The 19,289-nt window shown below is 40.1% G+C and overlaps 1 protein-coding gene across 3 annotated transcripts in view; it reads right to left on the reverse strand.

The window, feature by feature from the left end:
- The window catches only part of VSIG4 (V-set and immunoglobulin domain containing 4), a 121,008-nt gene that overhangs the window by 6,227 nt on the left and 95,492 nt on the right, over nt 1-19,289 (reverse strand). Inside the window, exon 7 of one of the 3 annotated variants that reach the window (XM_080652153.1) lies at nt 7,286-7,333. The exons of the other annotated variants lie outside the window; for them this stretch is intronic. Coding sequence (XP_080508279.1) covers nt 7,309-7,333 — 25 coding nt within the window. The 3' untranslated portion in view covers nt 7,286-7,308. The remainder of the gene's footprint in view (nt 1-7,285; nt 7,334-19,289) is intronic. 3 annotated transcript variants of the gene reach the window in all.

A 19,289-nucleotide genomic window follows, 5' to 3' on the forward strand; every position in this document is an offset into this window, starting at 1 on the left:
TTCAGCTCAAGGCCCAGAAAAACAGCAAGGCCAGGTGGGGTGAAGCCATGGCTGACATCAGGACCTATTGTGGTGACTAATGACCCTCTGCCCTAGCACCATCACCCTGAAAGGACATACCTGGAAAGCTGATGAATATCCTACTGAGATCCTCCCTTGGGACCACCCTTAAAATCCCCATCTTCAGAGAAGAGACAAAAACCCTCAGGACAGAGGGCCCAGCACCTCTCTCTCTCTCTCTCTCTCTCTCTCTCTCTCTCTCTCTCTCTCTCTCTCTCAGCATGCCTAAGCCTTTCCCCTTCTCCTTCACCTAGACGCATATATCTATGTTTTCGTTCTTTTTGTTTGCCTCTGTACTCTGTAACTTGTTTCCTGAGACCATGCAGCCAAGCTGGCTTACTTCTTCCACTTCTCCCTTCTTCTACCTCTGGGACTTTCTAAATAAATTTTTGTATTTGAGTCTTGGTTTTGAATTCTATCTTATCCAGAACTCAACTACCGAGGTTGCTGGACAGAGGTCTAATCACCAGTAATAATTTGGTGCCATTTTGCCACTGACAAAACTAAAGAGTGCAAGATTTTAACCCAAGTAGTCTGATTCTGGAGCCTGTACACTAAAGCACCATCCATTTTGTCTTGCTTTTAATTTCAGCATCAGGGTCCCTAACACTTTATTTCACCCCTTTTCCCACTCAATTATCCTAATGTGTAAGTTTTATTCCAACCTTTATGTCTTGGTTTATGCTGCTTTTCCCCCACTATCCTTTTTCTATTTCTCTGTATCTAACCATATATTTAGAGGTTTAATTCAAAGTCCTTTGTTTTCTACAAAACTTACATTAACCACTCCAGGATATCTAATAATTTGAATATAGTTAGCATGGATTATTAGAATGCATTTTCATTAGTCTCTTTTTAAAAAATATGTTTTTATTGATTTTAGAGAGAAAGAAAGGGAAAAGATGGAGAGAAAGAGAAAAATGGATGTGAGAAACATTGATCTGTTGCCTACTATACCCACCCCAACCAGGTACTGAGCCCACAACCTGGGCATGTGCCCTAATCAGGAATTGAACTAGCAACCCTTAGGTAAATGGGAAGATGCTCTCCCAACTGAGCCACACTGGCCAGGCCTCAGTATATTTATTTAAATGAAGGCTGTTTATGTAGGAAAATTCAGTTATGTTTATACTTTATTTTTTATTTGTTTGTGATTATACAAATACTAGAGGCCTGATGCATGAAATTCGTGAATGGGTAGGGTCCCTAACCTGGCTGGCGATCAGGGCCAATCTGTGGGGCAACGGGTGGGGCGATTGGGCAGCCCCTGCTGGCACCCACCTAGGCTAGCCTGGCACCGGCTGCTCACCGGCCCCACCCCCCCGCCACCACCGTGGGGCGATCTGGGGGCCCTCCCCCGCTGGCACCCTCCTTGGCTGGCCTGGGGCCTGTGGGCTAGGGGCAGCTTCTGCTTTGAATGTCTGCCTTCTGGTGGTCAGTGTGAGTCATAGCAATCGGTCATTCCACCAGTTGTTTCACTGTTCAGTTGATTTGCATATTAGGCTTTTATTATATAAGATTACATATTTATTACAGAAAATGCAAAAATACAGATAAGCAACAACAAAAAAATAATACCAAAAATTTTACCACCACCACCTTAAGATAACCATGTAAACATTTTGGTGTACATCCCTACAGACATTTTTCTGTGTGTATATTTATTCTTGTAATGTGATTATGTTGCTCTGTAACCTATTTATTTTCACTAAGCTATAAATATATATTAGAGGCCCGGTGCATGAAATTTGTGCACTGGGGAGGTGTCCCTCAGCCCAGCCTGCACCCTCTCACAATCCAGGACTGCTGGCTCCCAACTGCTCACCTGCCTGCCTGCCTGAATGCCCCTAACTGCTTCTGCCTGCCAGCCTGATCACCCTCTAACCCAGTGGTTCTCAACCTTTCTAATGCCGCGACCCTTTAATACAGTTCCTCATGTTGTGGTGACCCCCAACCATAAAATTATTTTCGTTGCTACTTCATAACTGTAATTTTGCTACTGTTATGAATTGTAATATAAATATCTGTGTTTTCTGATGGTCTTACGCAACCCACAGGTTGAGAACCGCTGCTGTAGAGCCTAAGACCATCAGAAAACACAGATATTTACATTATGGTTCATAACAGTAGCAAAATTACAGTTATGAAGTAGCAACAAAAATAATTTTATGGTTGGGGGTCACCACAACATGAGGAACTGTATTAAAGGGTCGCGGCATTAGAAAGGCTGAGAACCACTGCTCTAACCACTCCCCTGCAAACCTGAGCGATGCCTAACTGCTCCCCTTCCAGCACGATTGCCCCCAACTTCCCTCCCCTGCAGGCCTGGTCACCCCCAACTGCCCTCCCCTGCTTCTGAGAAACAACATTCGAAGGATGTAAAGTTCCAGTATGGTGATAAACTTGTCAATGTATTCTAAAACAGTATGGCCTATATCCTGATGGAAGCAAAAGCAAAAGAACTATTTATGGAACAAATATTTTCCATGAAATTTTTACTGTCAGACTCTTCGTTTGTCATTAATCTTTTTAAATATGCTGGATATTCTGGAAAATGTAAATCATTTGGATAGACTTTACCTCTGCTACAACATCGAGTAAATTTCCCATCGGATGGTTTTTCATCAGAGAAATTTAGTGATAGGCAAAATTGACATCTAACAGTCATTCCACCACAACTATGCTTGAGAATTGCATCCTCATGTATTCCATTTTTGCTGAGAAGGCAGTTCTTACCAGTATTGGTAGTACTTGTTGATGACTGTTCTTTAGACATATTCTGTCATCACCACCGCCTTCTTTCAACTTCAAAGGCACATTGGTCTTTGGATATTTTCTGTCAATGACACCAGTTTTTTTTGGCTTCAGAGCTACGTTTTGCCAATAGTAGCTTTTCAGATACATTCTGTCACAGGTGCCGCCTTCTTTCAAGATCAGACCCTTGTTGGTCTGCAGACATTTTCTGTCGATAAAGCCAGCTTCTTTTAGCTGCAGAGCTACATTGTATCAATAGTTTCTCTTTAGACATAGTCCCACCTCCTTGCTGTCATGGTCTGAGATACAGGTGAATGAGAGTCCTGGCTGTCAGGCCGTTGAGAGCTGTCTGACCAACGGCTGATTCTGGTTGATTCTGTGGGGGTGGGACTTACTCCTCCCTACTTTCAGAGTCTCCGGGACAGTGATGACAAAGCAAGCATTCCGCCAGGCTGCTCACACTGCCCACTCTCAGCGGCTGCCCCCCCTGGACTGGAGGACTCCGGCAGGGCTGAGAGGACTGGGCACCACCATCTTTGTGATGGAGTGATGGTTAATTTGCATATTACCCTTTTATTAGATAGGATAGGGTATATATAAAAGCCTAAGTGACCGAACGACCAGTCGACTGGTTGCTATGATGCACACTGACCACCAGGGGCAGATGCTCAATGCAAGAGCTGCCCCCTGGTGGTCAGTATGCTCCCACAGCAGGAGTGCTGCTCAGCTAGCTGATGGGCACCAGATGCAGGGCTCACGGTTGGCAAGTGCTTCTGTGGTGCTGTTAGCCTCTCCCAATTGGGACTGACTGGGCGTGAGCCCGTGGCAGGCACAGTGGGGCTGTGATAAACTGGAGTGGCAAGCTGGAGTGGCAGGTGGCATTGGACTGCTGGTTTTGGCCTGATCCCCGCAGCCACACTGAGGGACCCCACCAGTGCACAAATCAGTGTACCAGGCCTCTAGTTTAATATAAAAATCTTTCCAAGTTATGAAATGTTTTTAAAAAAATCTTTATTGTTGAGAGTATTACAGATGCCACCCTCCACCCTGTTTCTGCCCTGCCCCAAGCCTTCACCACCCTATTGTCTGTGTCCATAGGTAATGCATATATGCATATGAGATCTCTGGTTAATCTTTTCTCCCCCTCTCCCCTTTCCCTCTGGGATTCATCAGTCTGTTCTATGTTTCCATGCCTCTGGTTCTATTTTGTTCATCAGTTTATTTTGTTCATTAGATTCCTTGTTCATTTACTTTGATTTTTATTGCCATTTTATTATTTATATTCTTCTTCTTCTTCTTCTTCTTCTTCTTCTTCTTCTTCTTCTCTTCTTCCTCTTTTTAAAGAAAACTCTTCAACCTTTCATATAATACTGGTTTGGTGGTGATGAACTCCTTTAGTTTTTCCTTGTCTGTGAAGCTCTTTATCTGACCTTCAATTCTAAATAATACCTTTGTTAGGTAGAGTAATCTTGGCTGTAGGTCTTTGCTATTTATCACTTTGAATATTTCTTGCCACACCCTTCTAGCCTGCAAAATTTGTGTTGAGAAATGAACTGACAGTCATATAGGCACTTCCTTGCAGGTAACTAACTGGTTTTCTCTTGCTGTTTTTAAGATTCTCTCTTTGTCTTTAGCCCTTGGCATTTTAACTCTGATGTGTCTCCGTGTGGGCCTCTTTGGGTTCCTCTTGGTTGGGACTCTCTGTGCTTCCTGTACTTGTAAGTCTCTTTCACCAGGTAGGGGAAATTTTCTGTCATTATTTCTTCAACTAGGTTTTCAAGATCTTGCTCTCTTCTCCTTATGGAACTCCCATAATGTGAATGTTTGTACACTTGAAGTTGTTGCAGAGACTCCTTACACTACTTTCATATTTTTTTGATTATTTTTTTTTCTTTTTGCTCTTCTGATATGGAGTTTTAGGGCACACTGACACCAGCTGCTGTTTTTTTGAGAGATTTTAGGGAAGTCTGAAGACTGAGCAAGGACAGAAAATTCATATGGAAAAGCTGCTGCAAACAGTTTGGGTGGGGCTGCAAAGTGGATGGGGCAGGGTCTTAGGGAATCACTAAGGCAGAGAAAACAGTGTGAGCCAGGCTGATCAAAACTCAGGTATTGCTGCCAGTCAGCTCTGCAATGGAGGAGGTCCCAGCACATGAACATTGACCCCTGCAAGCACCCCAGTTTGGGAGAAAGCTGCCCCTGAGTTCCTGCCCTGATGCAAGATAATCCAGTTTCTCCTCAAATGTCCCAGGTTCCTTTGAAGTTTCTGCCCCAGCGCTGGAGCCCAGGGGGATTGAGTGTAAGTTCATGCACTGGCCCTTTAAGGGGAACTGCCTGGGTTTCCAGCAACCTCTGTGTCACTCAGCTACAATCCCTGCTGGTTTTTACAGCCTAAAGTTACAAGAACTTCTCTTCCCTGCTCTGGAACCCTGGCCTGGGGTTCTGGTGTGGGGCTTGGACCCCTTGTGTCCCATTGGAGACTTCTGCAGTGGATATATCTCTCCTAATTAATAAAAACATCATGTGTGGGTATTGGGCCAGCCTGTTCTAGGCCTCCACTCCTCTCGCTGGTCTTGATGTACTTTCTTCTTTATTTTCTAGTTGTAGGAACTCCATTTGCCCAGATTTTAGGTGGTTCTGAATGTTGGTTGTTCTGTATTTTAGTTGTAATTTTGATGCAGTTGTGAGAGGTGGCAAGTACTGGTGTTTACCTATGCTGCCATTTTGGGATAGGTATAAAAATATTTTAATATATTCCCCTTGTAAAAATTGAAATATATAAAATCCTACCTAATAAAGGCAGAATATGCAAATTGACCGTAACTCTGTGACAAAGATGGAAGCACCCACAGCCAATAAGGAGGGAATATGCAAATTGATGCGACAAGACAATAGGCGGAAGGTGGCTCTGGCCGGAGTGAAGGCAGAAAGGCGGCTCCGGCCAGAGCAAAGGCAGTGCCAGCAGCCAGGGGAAGGAAGGCCTATTCTTGCACGAATCTTCGTGCAAGTCGGGCCTTTAGTGTACATATAAAATTAATGTCTTATTTAACCTCCATTCCCACCTTTACCCTAGTCTCAGTCCTCTTCCCTATTCTTCTGAAAATTATCACTATTATTGTTTGGTATGCATTACAGGTGGAGATGGCTCTCTGAAGAGTTTCTCATATATATATATATATATGTATATATATGTTTTGGATGTTATACATAATGTTTATTTTCTATACAAGTGGTATCATACTGTACACATTAATCTGCAATTTGATTTTTGCATTCAAAAATGTGAGTTAGATATCTCATTCTACTTAAGTGAGTGGGACATATCTCATTCTATTTTTAAAAAATATATATTTATTGGTTTTTTACAGAGAGGAAGGGAGAGGGATAGAGAGTTAGAAACATCGATGAAAGAGAAACATCGATCAGCTACCTCCTGCGCACCTCCTACTGGAGATGTGCCCGCAACCAAGGTACATGCCCTTGCCCAGAATCGGACCTGGGACCCTTCAGTCCGCAGGCTGACACTCTATCCACTGAGCCAAACTGGTTAGGGCTATCTCATTCTATTTAAGTGATGTATGGTTTTGTGCAGTACTGATGCACCATTTTTTATTCAAATATATCACTATTGATGTAGATTTAAGTTGTTTTCAAATTCCACTCTTACAAACAGCACTAAAAGATATGCTTGGAAGGTGTCTTTGTGCACTTGTGTAGGAATGTTCCTTTAGGATAGATATCAGCAGAGATATTAGTAAGTCATAGGATGCATAACACTTAGCTTCAATAATTATCAAAACATAACCAACCTTGTTTCATGTATACTCCACCCCTTCTAATACATATTGGATTATTTTAAATCAAATCGTATCATTTGGATGCATATTTTTATAATTTAATATATGATGAAAAATTGCCCCCAAAATGGCTAGACTAATTTATATTTTCACCAGCAGTGTTTGAGATTGCCTATTTTCAGTCCCTTTGCCAAACTTAAAATTATTTAACTTTAAAATGTTGCTAATCTGAAATAGTATTTTTATTGCTTTAATTCTCATTTCCCTGATTAATAGTGAAATCAGGCATCCTTTTGTATGTTTAACAACCATTGGTTTTACCCCTTCTGTGAAATGCCTCTTCAAATCCTTTGCCAATTTTTCCATTTTGGTTTGTCTATTTTAATCACATTAGATGTTTATAAATGAAATGCCATTAAATAAACATGCACAGCATTAGCTTATATTAGTGCTTTGAATGTCAAGAGGTAAATGGACTTCTTTAGCATAATTTGATTCTTTTATTCACCTATTTGTTGAATGTCTGCCATCTTCCAGACTCCATTATGTTGAACTAAAGAGAGATAGTCCCTGCCCTCATGAAAATTATTTTCATCTAAGTTGGCAAGACAATTAAATGATCACACATGTAAATATATAGTTACAAAAAATTATGTGTTATTAAATAAAAGTACCTTAACCAAAAGGCTTGAGGTAGTCAGGCTGGTGAACCATTGGGTAGGCTGAAATAGAAAAAGGGTGAGTAGCAGTTGCTTCCATTCAAAGAGCCAGAACCAATAGGAGAGGATCTCTCATATCCTGAAGACATTCATCTCACTTTAGGGTCACAATCTGATTGAAAGCTATTGTTTTATAAAATAAAGTTGGCTATAAAAGCACTGGTTGAATGGGTGATGTGGCATTTCAATTTTAATCTTTAGCTAACAATGAGGCAGAAACTATCCTCTGTATCCCCTGGACAAATATACTGCCAGAATCCTAGTAAAGCCAACAAAAACATATGATAGATAGACCAAGTATCTTTTGAAGAAACTAGAAAAACTGTAAATTGGGGGATTCCAGTAGTATTCTGCTCTCCATTATAGCACTGTCAACACCAGTGAGACAAACAATATTAGCAAGTCAAAACTCAGAGCAATAGCAAGAATATAAAGACCTATAATGACAGAGCAACAACATCAATAAGAACAAGAACAACATCAACCACATCAACAGGCAATATAAGGACAGGAATGACAGGAGCACCTCAGACATTTTTATACTTACTCTTTTAAATTTTTTCTATTTTTTATTGATTTCAGAGAGAAGAAGGTAGAGGGAGAGAGAGAGACAGAAACATCAATGATGAGAGAGAATCATTGATCAGCTGTCTTCTGTATGCCCCACACTGGGGATCAAGCCTGCAACCCGGGCATGTGCCCTGACCAGGAATTGAACCGTGACCTCCTGGTTCATGGGTCGATGCTCAACAACTGAGCCACACTGGTCTGGCATACCTACCTTTTAAAGACAATAACATCATGTTCTAGGATGCTTGAAATCTCTGTCATGCTTTACAGTGAGAAGCCACCTCCAACCTCAGACATGAAAAGGAGAGTAAACTGTGGCCCAGAAAATGATCCATCAAACTTCAATGATCCACTGGAGAGACACCAACAACCATGAGGGAAATCATAATGCCAAGCAAGAACTGCCCCAAACAATTATATGAGGATGATTCAAAAGAATTTTGGGAAGTGATCCATTTGAACCTCTATAACCCCTGTTACGCACATTTCCATGCTTCCCATGCTTGAATGTGAGAGACCTAGCTATGTTTGGATATAAAAAAAAGTCTTCCAAAGACAGAAGACAGTTTAGTCTGTGGTATGTGTCAGTGGCTTAAATGGTTACTATTTATGATGCTTTATAAGAAAATAGAATGACTTTCACTTGAATTGATTAATGATTTTAAGACCCTAAAGCCTGAGAGGCAGGATATGAAACCCCAAGTTCTCCAAGACTCATGGCTCTCTGGATGATGAGAGCATCCCAATATGACTTGAGGCTAGGCTGTGGGAAGGGCTGGGCTATGGTGACCTTGGAGGCTAGGGCTGCTCCAGGGGGAAGCTTGACCCCACAGCTATTTCTAGGGAAATGTGGGGTTTGAAGCTGTCCTGGTTTATCAACTTTCTTCTCAGAGTGTGGTGCCCATAAGGGAAACATACCTTGGTTTGAACAGTGTTAAGTAGAACAAGACTGTCACCTCCCTAGTTCTAGACCAAGCATGTCAAACTCATGGCCTGTGGGCCTCATGGGGCCCACAATGAATATTTTTGCAGCCCAGCCAATATAACGGTATGTAAGAAACATTTTAATAAAAATTTTGTAACTTAATTTTTACAATATCCTGTTGTACATAATTATTAATAACTAACTACAATGTTTGCTAATGACTGATTACTATAATTGTGTTGCATTCGTTTTCTTTACATGCCTTATGTGCAGGTGCACCATTTCTCTCCACTAATACTAGCAGGGAATATTTTAGCAGCCAATTGCCACATCATTTGTCTTGGGCTGACTTTTTTGGTGTGAGCAACAGGAAATATTTCGCTTTTGGAGAACAAGAAAAATAAGTTTTATTTGTGTTACGTTTATTAATTTGTGCAGTTATTCAGTGTCTGGTAAGTTAATGTTCAATAAAAATTTAATTTTATTAAAATGTTCTATTATTTTATGTTAAAGATGACTCATTTATTTTAGCCCTTTGTATTCAGCATGTCTCTATCGAAATAAACCTACATTTCTATAAGAATTGAAGTTTTATGGTTTTTTGTTTTTTTTTTTGCGGCCCTCATAAACTTAAACCTTGTTTATTTGGCCCGTGTTAGCCTTTGAGTATGACATGCTTGTTGTAGACACTGCATATTTTTCAATGCAGTAAAAAATGGCATTAGTTTTTGGCTGCCACATCTCAAACTAACACACTGAACTCACTGTCCACCCAAATTCTTAAGCTATACAACAAATGCTGCTTCTAAACCCACATGTCCTCCATCCTGGACGTGTGTGTGCACGTTAAGCAAGTTTGGGAGGAAGAGAGGACAGAATTCAGAACTGGATATGAACTGATCCCCAAAGAAGGCCCCACCAATCAAGTGCTACTACCAATAGAGACTCCTGGCAGAGAGTGGGCCTCAGAGAGGGGTCATCATGGGTTCAGTGTCTGAATTTAGCTTAGCAAGATTAGAAACTTCATCCAGAGTTGATCAAGCACAGGGAAATTAATTTCCGTTATTCATAAACAAAGCTAAATTGCCCTAACCTGCTATTTATCCGAGTTGCTCTGATCTATGGTGAATCTAATCAGGATAGCAGACTAGAGTGCAAAAGAGGGTTTTGAAGAACAGAGGATTAAGACAAATGGGCTTGGACACCCTTCTGGGACACACCCCTAGAGCCAGGGTAGCTGGATAAATTGATCTGTCCAGATTTGGGGAGATTTCTGTCTCTGTGGCACAGTTTGAACCATAGACTCAGTGGCCCCACTCCTTGGACAGTGCCAGTGCCATACTGACACATTCTTTTGTTTTTGTCTCCTCTTTCTTTAGCCTCCATGGAGGTCATCACTACCCATCCCAAAACTTCTCTGTTATGACAACATAACAGTAACATCAGCCAAGTTACAACATAATTGAGTGGGTTACTGTTTTCTGTATTACCAAATTCCATTCCTGATATGTCTTCCTAAGGATTGGAGTTGGAACATGACCTTGTTCCTTGATAGAGACTTGGGACACATCTGAATCCTGTCACATCAGTAACATGTGTCCAAATTCGTTTTTCAGGCTCAACTTTTTCTGCAAAGGGCTAAGCTCACATGTTTCTTTTTGATTCTGTTTGGGTCAATTTCCAAAAAGAATCAAGTTTGTTCTAACTTGGCCTCTTCATGAACAAGTAGAGGAGCTAGGATTAGATAAAGGGTGTGCCTCTTGTGTGAATTGGCACACCTTCATAATAACTATCCCAGGTTCAACTCCTCCAGAATTTATAATAGTCAGCTTTTGCACATCATTCCAATTAGTCATTATAATAGACCAGTGAGATACACATTGTCACCTGTTTATGTATGTGAAAGCCGAGGTTTAGAGTGACTAAACAATTTTTGAAGAGTTACACAACTAGTTAATAGCAGAACAGAACACAGAAGGTATCTTGACTCAAAATCCGGGAATTTTCTGCCTTTCCATTGGTTTTACCTAAAAGTTACTGGGAACTCCTACCTATTGTGCTCCTGCCAGGAGCTATCCCTCTTTAACCATATCTGGGGACCTCAGAAAAGGGACAAAACATGCCAGTGAAAAATCACTTGGCACCTGGTCCATACCTAAAGTAGAGGGCACAGAAATCTGGCCTATTTCTTAGACTCTGCTGCCCATGAGGTGACGTGGTCATAGCGGTTAAAGAGGAAGAGAGAGATCTTTCCAGACTACTAAGAAGGACTCCTTTTGCCAGGGACTTGGTATCTTGAGAGAGGGATCAGTGAACAGTGGACTGAAAAATGGTCTCTGCCTGTATTAGTTATTTTGGGATATCATAAGAAAATATCACACACTAAGTGGTTCTAAAAATACATTTATTTTCTTACAGTTCTGGATACTAGAACTTCAAGATTAAGGTATCTGAAGGTTTGGTCTCCTAAGGTCTCTTTACGGGCTTGTAGATGACCATCTTTCCACTGTGTCCTCACATGGCCTTTCCTCTGGGTGCATACATCCCTGGTATCTGTTTTTGTGTACAAATTTCCTCTTTTTATAAAGACACCAGGCCAATTCTGTTGGTCACACTTTAACACAATCATGTCTTTAAAGGCTGTCTCCAAATACAATCACATTGTAAGGGTCTTCAATATATGAATGGTGGGGGCACAATTCAGCTCAGAACATTGCCCTCTCTTCCTCAGGGCTAGGGTTAAAACAAATCCACTTTTTAGGTTTAAATAACTAGAGAAAAGCTGCATAAAGAGTCATATAAAGGAGATATTTTTGAGGTGAAGAATGTAGGGTGGTAAGCATCAAGATATTAATTCCCATCTAGTATCTGCACCTCTTCTCCCCATGTTCCAGTTCCTTTACACCAAGCAAACCTAGAATTTCAGGGTTGCTTGGCAACCTTACTAGCTTAATCTTGGTCTTCTTTCTCCTTTTTCCTTGATATTCAATCCTTTGAAAAAAGTTTGGGCTCTTGACTTTTTAGAAACACATATGCAAAATAAAGCTAGTCTATATTTATATATTTTGATCCAGAAATATACAATTATATTTTTAGGCATTGGTAATCATAAATATGGTTGACATAGATTTTATATTTCCTAGCATAGCTTCAGTTCCAAAAATTTGGACCTGCTGCTCTCATAACTACATGCACATTTGTCAGACTGGTTGTTTAAATCTGAGTTTACTTTGAAAATATACTTTGTATACAAGTGTATCTAAAGAAATACTTTGGGGAGATGCTAAATGGATTTTAGTATTCCTTTCAATAACTTTTCATTGTTTTGGGCACAAATTCTAAATTCAGCCTGATATTCAAGGTCCTCAGTGATGTGGACCTGTACATCTATTCAGTTTCACCTTCTGCTACTCCTCGACATAAATATTGCACTCAAACCACACATAATTTTAGTCACCTAGAGCAGTGGTCGGCAAACTGCAGCTCATGAGCCACATGTGGCTCGCGAACCGCGGTTTGCCGCTCTGTTGACTAATAGTTTGCTGACCACTGGGATAGGGGCTTAATCACAAGGAACAACAACAGCCTGTAATTATTGGAATCGAGAGTCTAGGTCAGTGGTCGGCAAACTCATTAGTCAACAGAGCAGCAAACCGCAGTTCATGAGCCGCTTGTGGCTTGCGAGCCTCAGTTTGCCCACCACTGACCTAGACTTACTTGTATGCTTAATATATCCACATATTTGCACATATTATTTTAGGATACTCTTCTAGAATGTCTATGATGCTCTTCTTCCTGCCTGTACCTGTAAACTGAGCACTGTCATCTGATTTATCTTTAAAGTCTCAGTTCAGATCTGTGTGAATTTTTGTTTCCTGCCTGCTCCAGAAAGTTGAGCACTTCTGTTTTGCCACTGTAGCTTATACATTCTATATTATGTATTATACTTGGATATATCATAGTGATGAACACATTGGGCTAATTGGAACACTCTTTATTTGGCTATATTTCTCATTGCACAGAGACCTGACTTAAGGTAAATACTCATGTGTTTTTCAAATAAATGAAATAATGGGAAAAGGACATTGCCAAGGATGAACATCTTCCCATTTCCCACCTTTTAACATGATCAACATGATTTTTTGTGATTAAGTTGATGATATGAGAATGAGGTAGAACTAGGTACAGCTCAGTCTAGGTTTCTAGCATGTTTACCAATTATTGGATCTGACCTGATCTAAACTGACTTTCCAATGCTGGGCCCTAAGCAAATCAACCCAAGTTGTCAAATTAACTTACTCCCCCACAAAGTTATAAGTAGCAGAAAGGAAGACAGGATAGCCTAATAGACATGCTCTTAGAAAGACCAGGTGCCATGTTAAGGGGTCCAGGAAACCTGGTTTCTCCCCCTACCATCACCACCCTGGGGTCCCTGAGACTGGGAGATCAAAACATTACCATAGTGGTAGTGAAATGCTAACCTGGAAATTGTCACACATAGGCTTTAGGGAGATAGTATGGGAGGTGGGGGACAGGATGAGAAGACAGACTGATGCAAAAGCTAACTGTCATTCTTAAGCAACTGAGGAGGTAAGGGCTAAAAGTCCAGACTGTTGCTGCAGGGACTTCTCTTTCACAATGACTCTGCAGTCTAGAGGCTGGGGAGGCAGTTACAGAGGCCATGTCAGGACAAACCTGGGCTAGAAGGGGTGACAGATAAGCCACTCACTCTTGAGTTCTATCCCCATCCAACTTTTCTCCTTCACATCTATTATTACAACAAACCTCACAGCAGTCCTATAAGGTAGGTAGGGCAACAGTTATGAACTGTTTTATACTTAAAGGTGTCAAGGCCCAGAGAAGTGGGCCATAAGGTAACTTTTCCCATACTCAACTCTTCAACTCCCCTCGCCTAATGATCTTCCCATGGCCAGAGCCCGAGCTCTGCTCTTACTGGAGTCTCATGTCCATCCAACTTAACAGTTCTTTAATCTTTCCATGCCTTCAACTTCTCCATTTCAACCTAATCATAACATTGACCCAAGTAATGTAAACTTTTTTCATCTTGATTTATGTTGTATCAGGGGCATTAGTCATTTATCCACTAAATATTATGTAATATATCCTACCATGTGCCAGATACTAGGCTAAGCACTAGCTCATACATCAATGAATAGAACACAGTTTCCATTTATTTCACAGTTTCCAATCACAAAATGCAGTGTTCAAAACCAGTAAGATGGCTAGAAATAAACATGTACATTGACCAAACAATAAATTATCTCAAGTGATAGGAAGTACTATGAAGGAAATCAGTAGGGTGCTGAGTATGTGAGGGAAAAGGGGTGAGGAGAACTATTTGAGCTAGGATTCCAAACATAGAGAGGTCATTCCATTAAGAGGCTATTTTAAGCTAAGAACTAAAGGATGAGAAGGAGTCAGCCAAGGTAAGTCCAAAGGCCAGAGATAAGAGTCAGATGTGTATACAGTAGGTCCTTGGGTTACACCAGAGATCCGTTCCTATGGCACGATGTAATGTGATTTTCGCCATAAGTCGGAACCCACCAACATAAGCACCTACGTCACTCACATGGAGCACATACACAGCAGTAATGAAGTAAAACAGTAAAAAAAAATTTAAAAGAAAGATAACAATTCCTGACCTTTACTTGTGGTAAATACAGTAAATAATAAAAAACATAAAGCACATATTTACATATATAGAAATGACAAAACTTTTTTTATATAAATAAATGGGAGATGGTGACATAACCATGAAACGACGTATGTCAAATCTGACGTAACCCGAGGACTGCCTGTATAGTCTAGCTGACGAGGGTTGATAGCCATCTGGAAGCAGTGTAGTATGCAAGAATAGCACTAGATTCAACCTCAGGAATCCCCTTGCTTTTAGATCTATTTCTGTTAAGAGTTCTTTAAATGGAGTAGAAAGGAACTAACATCTACTAAGTGTATACTATGTGACAGGAGCGAGCTTGTCTCTTGACCACACATTTTTTAAAAAATTTTCTTTAGTCTCAAGATTTTTATTTGTAAAACAAAGAGTTGAAACTATTTGGTCCCTGAAGGCTCTTATAGCTTGGAAAGATAAACTAGTTCAATCTATGACCCCATTTTTTCAGTTAAAAAGCTGAAGCTCTGGAAGGTGAAGTGATTTTGCCTCAGGCTGTCCTATAGATAAGTACATCTCTCATCAACTTGAGGCCTAATCTACTTGGGTAGGACTGAAACAGTCTCATCTGAACTAAAAATTAAATGGATGCACCAGACTCTTGGAACTGCCTAGGAAGAAGTTGTGGATGGAGTGCTACATCTTGGATGGGGGAGAGGAAATAATCTTGTGAGCTTTTGACAGTATGGTTGTGCCATTAGATGCTAGCAAAGCTTTTCTTAGCAACACACATTTCCAGGAAGAGCAGACACTGCAGTACAGTGTCTTTGGTGGATAAGACTCACCCTGGTTGGGGCAGAGGCCTTAAAATGGGGTTAGCTATAAGGCCCCAAGTCTATGTGCTTTCCTTGGAGGGAACCTGGGGCTTCATATGCATTTCCATTTGCTTCCAATAACCTTCTTTTCTCCTCTTCCTCCTTTTTCTCTGCAACTCAAAGAGCTCATAGTGGCTACATCCAGTTATAACCCCAGGCTCAGGCTTATTCCAACACTTGTTCTAATATCTATCCCAACTTGAACTAGAGAATAAGAGAAGGTAAAGGAGGGGAAGAGAAAGAAAAGATAAAGAAAGAAGATCAGGTAAGAGAGCAATGAGTAGAAGAAGGGAAGGTGAGGAGAGAAGAGTAGGGGCAGAAAGGAAAAGACAACATTCTTTTCCTTCCTCACCACAGAAGCAACTTTGGTCTTTTCCCATGAAATAGTATTTGACCTTGATAAGAACCAAGCACTGTAGTTACCAAGTTTCTCAAATCAATAATGTCAACAGAAATAAAGTGTATCTGCAAATCCACTGAATCTTCCAGAATTCCTCAAGCCCATTCATTATTTCTATCAGAGGAGAGAGCAGAGCTTTTTGTACATAGTAGTAGGAGTAAAGTGAGACCTCCCTGCTCCTTTCTTTCCACCTAAAGTAATAGGTTCTTCTGAATTTTCACCCTCCCCCAAATAGCATATAACAGATTAGCCACCTGGAAAAGTCCTTAAAGCAGTGGTTCTCAACCTTTCTAATGCCGCGACCCTTTAATACAGTTCCTCATGTTGTGGTGACCCTGCTAGCGGTTCTCAACCTGTGGGTCGTGCTGCTGTATAGCCTAAGACCATCGGAAAACACAGATATTTACATTTTGATTCATTAACAGTAGCAAAATTACAGTTATGAAGTAGCAACGAAAATAATTTTATGGTTGGGGGGTCACCACAATATGAGGAACTGTATTAAAGGGTCGTGGCATTAGAAAGGTTGAGAACCACTGCCTTAAAGGAACAATAACTCACGCTAATCACAGTTGGAAAGAACAAGTCCTCACAGAAATCATAAATCTAATTAAGGTGGAATCTCAAGTGGTTTGACTGAATGTTAAAGAAGTTACAGAAGCCTCATCAACAAGATTAATTTATCTACAAAAATGATACAGAAGGGTGGGTGGGTGTTCTGCATGAACAATGGGAAAAAAAGAGCACCAAAAGCTGAATGTGGTCATTGTATCCATGGTAGTGTCTAGGGGACACAGACAAAAAATAGGTGACCCTGAACCTCCTTTTAATTTCATCTTGGTTGAGGAAGTATGGGGAAGGGAAAAACTAATTAAGCTCATCTAATCTCTTTTGTTCTGTCTGTGCTCATCAAGTAACTTTCTGATTAATTTGGCTCTCAGAATAGATTTTTCTGAGTAAGACAGAATTTGTTGTTCAGCCAACATGAACATTTCCAGCTGTTTGGGGGTTATATGTTCTCTGGAATTAAACAAAAACAAATGAAATAAAACAAACCCTCTAATTATATGTTTCCTGTGAATTCATGGAATATGATCAGGTAGACTTCAAGTGTGTCTTGTCAAAAATGGAATGTGTCCCAGTGTGAGAGATCTCTGCTTAAAAAGTAAGCCAATATCCTTAAAAGGTATTTCTGTCTCACTTTGTATAGTTATAGCGCCAATCTCATTATTTTACAGAAGGGGACACTGAAGCCCAAAGAGGGTCAGTGACAAAGCCAGGATTTAGGACTATGTCATAGCCTTGTCTGACCTTACCTTTTATACTACAACATTCTGTGTCTGCATTCTGCAATCTGCCTATTACCTCCTAATTCATGAAGAGGAGTTCTGTAAACTCTCAGAAACATAGTTATTAGATCAACTGAACCTAGTTACTTGTCCAGTAACTGCCCAAGGGATGGAGGTTTATTCACAGCTTTGCCTTTTGACTTAAGATGACATACTTCTTCCTTCCAGCACCCTCACCCTTTTCTCCTTTTTATTGCCTCCTATTCCTTACCTAAAGTGACAGGAAGGTAAACCTAATTGAAACTGTGTTTGCTTCTTTTCTACTTTTGTCTGTGTATGTCCATGGGAAGGAAGTAGAGGTTTTGAAAATAACCCAGTTGCTGTGCCATTTTATCTTCACCTCTAGCCAGATTCTGATTCTAGCTCTTTCACTAAGAGCCTATTGCATGCTAGGTATGAAGTCTAAGAAAATAGAGACTCTGCCATGTGAAAATATTTGGACTGAGGTAAGATTGGAGTTAATGACTGAACATCTGTGAAAATAATCTTTCAATAGGTATTTTAATTTGATTTAGCAAGAATTTACAGAAAGACTGCTTCATGCTAGAACTTTTCTTAGGCTCTAGGAATCCAAAAGCAAGTAAATCAATGCCCCTGCCTGATATAACTCACTTTCTAGCCATATAAATAGATATAACCTAAATGCAATGTGATCAGGCCATAATTTAGGTACACACAAAGTATAGGACACTTTGTTCAGGAAAGGTTTCCTTGAGGAGGTGATAACTGAGCTGGGCCTGAAGAACAAACACAGGATCTTCTGGCAAGATAGATGTGATGGGACCAATAAAATTTTCAGGTCCACGTAGAGGCATGTGGAAAAATCAAAAATGTACTAGAGTATAGCGTATATTGTAGTTGTAATATAACATGGGTGAAGGATGAAGATGTAGGTTGTGGACAGGTTGTAAAGGGTACTGACCATTTTGCTGTGAAACTTTGACTTTTAGCTTTGTGAAATGGAGAACCAATGATCCTTTTTTAGCAGTGGAGTAACACCATCAGAGTTGTGTTGTTAAAAGATCTTCCTGACAATAAATACCAAAGTTTAAAGAGAAAGATATTATTGACTGAAAATTAAACATCATGTTCATTCAAAAATTATTTTAATCATTAGTAATACAATTATTGACTCCCTTAATAAAGGCATTCTGGAAACTGACCTTATTACTCTTCACTCATTTAGCTAACATTTTCTAAACAGTAACTTACTCTGTGTCAAAAACTGGAGATACAGAAATTAATTTAGATAGGACCCTTGTCCTTGAGGCATTTCCAGGCTATAATAAAGCAAAGGCAGGGAAATAAAATATCATGTTATAAGGTAGTAAGTGTTTGAATCAATATTATTATTAGTAGCATTAATTACTATAGTAATAATCATATTAATAAACATATAATGTCGTCAAAGGTGACTAATCTTATTCCCTCCATGGAAATATAGATTATCTTTTGGATGATGAGCAGGTTTATTTGAGGTGTAGGGTCAAGGATGTGAAGACTTAGACATTCAGGGGTATATGTTCAGTATTCAATTGAATCTACTGATCTGGTAGTGGGAGATAGATTGAACAAGCATGCAGATATATGCACAGACCCACAAAGAAAAATAGAGAGCTCTGGAAAACAATAACATGTAACAAGAAGCAGAAAAAGAAAGAGAAGCTTATAGAGAACACCAAGGAGAGTGATCAGGAAGATGGGTGAATCAGAGGACTGTAGGCAAACAAATTCAACAGTTTTCACTGATCACTACTTTGGATCAGGTGTTGTTTTAGACAGTAAGGAAACAAATGACAAAGATGGTCCCTGCTATGAGCTAGGATGGTCTGGCAGAGAGTTGATCTTTATATCTGATGTGAACCATGCTTGTTTGGCTTCTAATGGTAGAATTCAGCTTGAAGAATGAAGGATATCTTCTAAACCAGGGCTTTAAGAAACAAAGAATTGCTGACAGTCATCTTTGGCAGACTTTGAGGAAGATGAGAGCTAGTAGAGAGGTTTTGGCTTTGTTGATTAGGAATTCATGGTAATTTGGTGGCACAAGATAGCAGAGCCAATGAAGAAATTGAGATAGAGAACAAATAAAAAGCTAAATTATAGTGGATTAGGAGATGAAACAGTGAGGTAACCTTTAGAAACTACTTTTTCAATAGGTTGTATTGAGTGGACATTGTAAAGATATTTGGTTGTGACTTGACTATGCCT

Source organism: Plecotus auritus, assembly GCF_963455305.1.
Source record: "Plecotus auritus genome assembly, chromosome: X".
Classification (NCBI taxonomy): Eukaryota; Metazoa; Chordata; class Mammalia; order Chiroptera; family Vespertilionidae; genus Plecotus; species Plecotus auritus.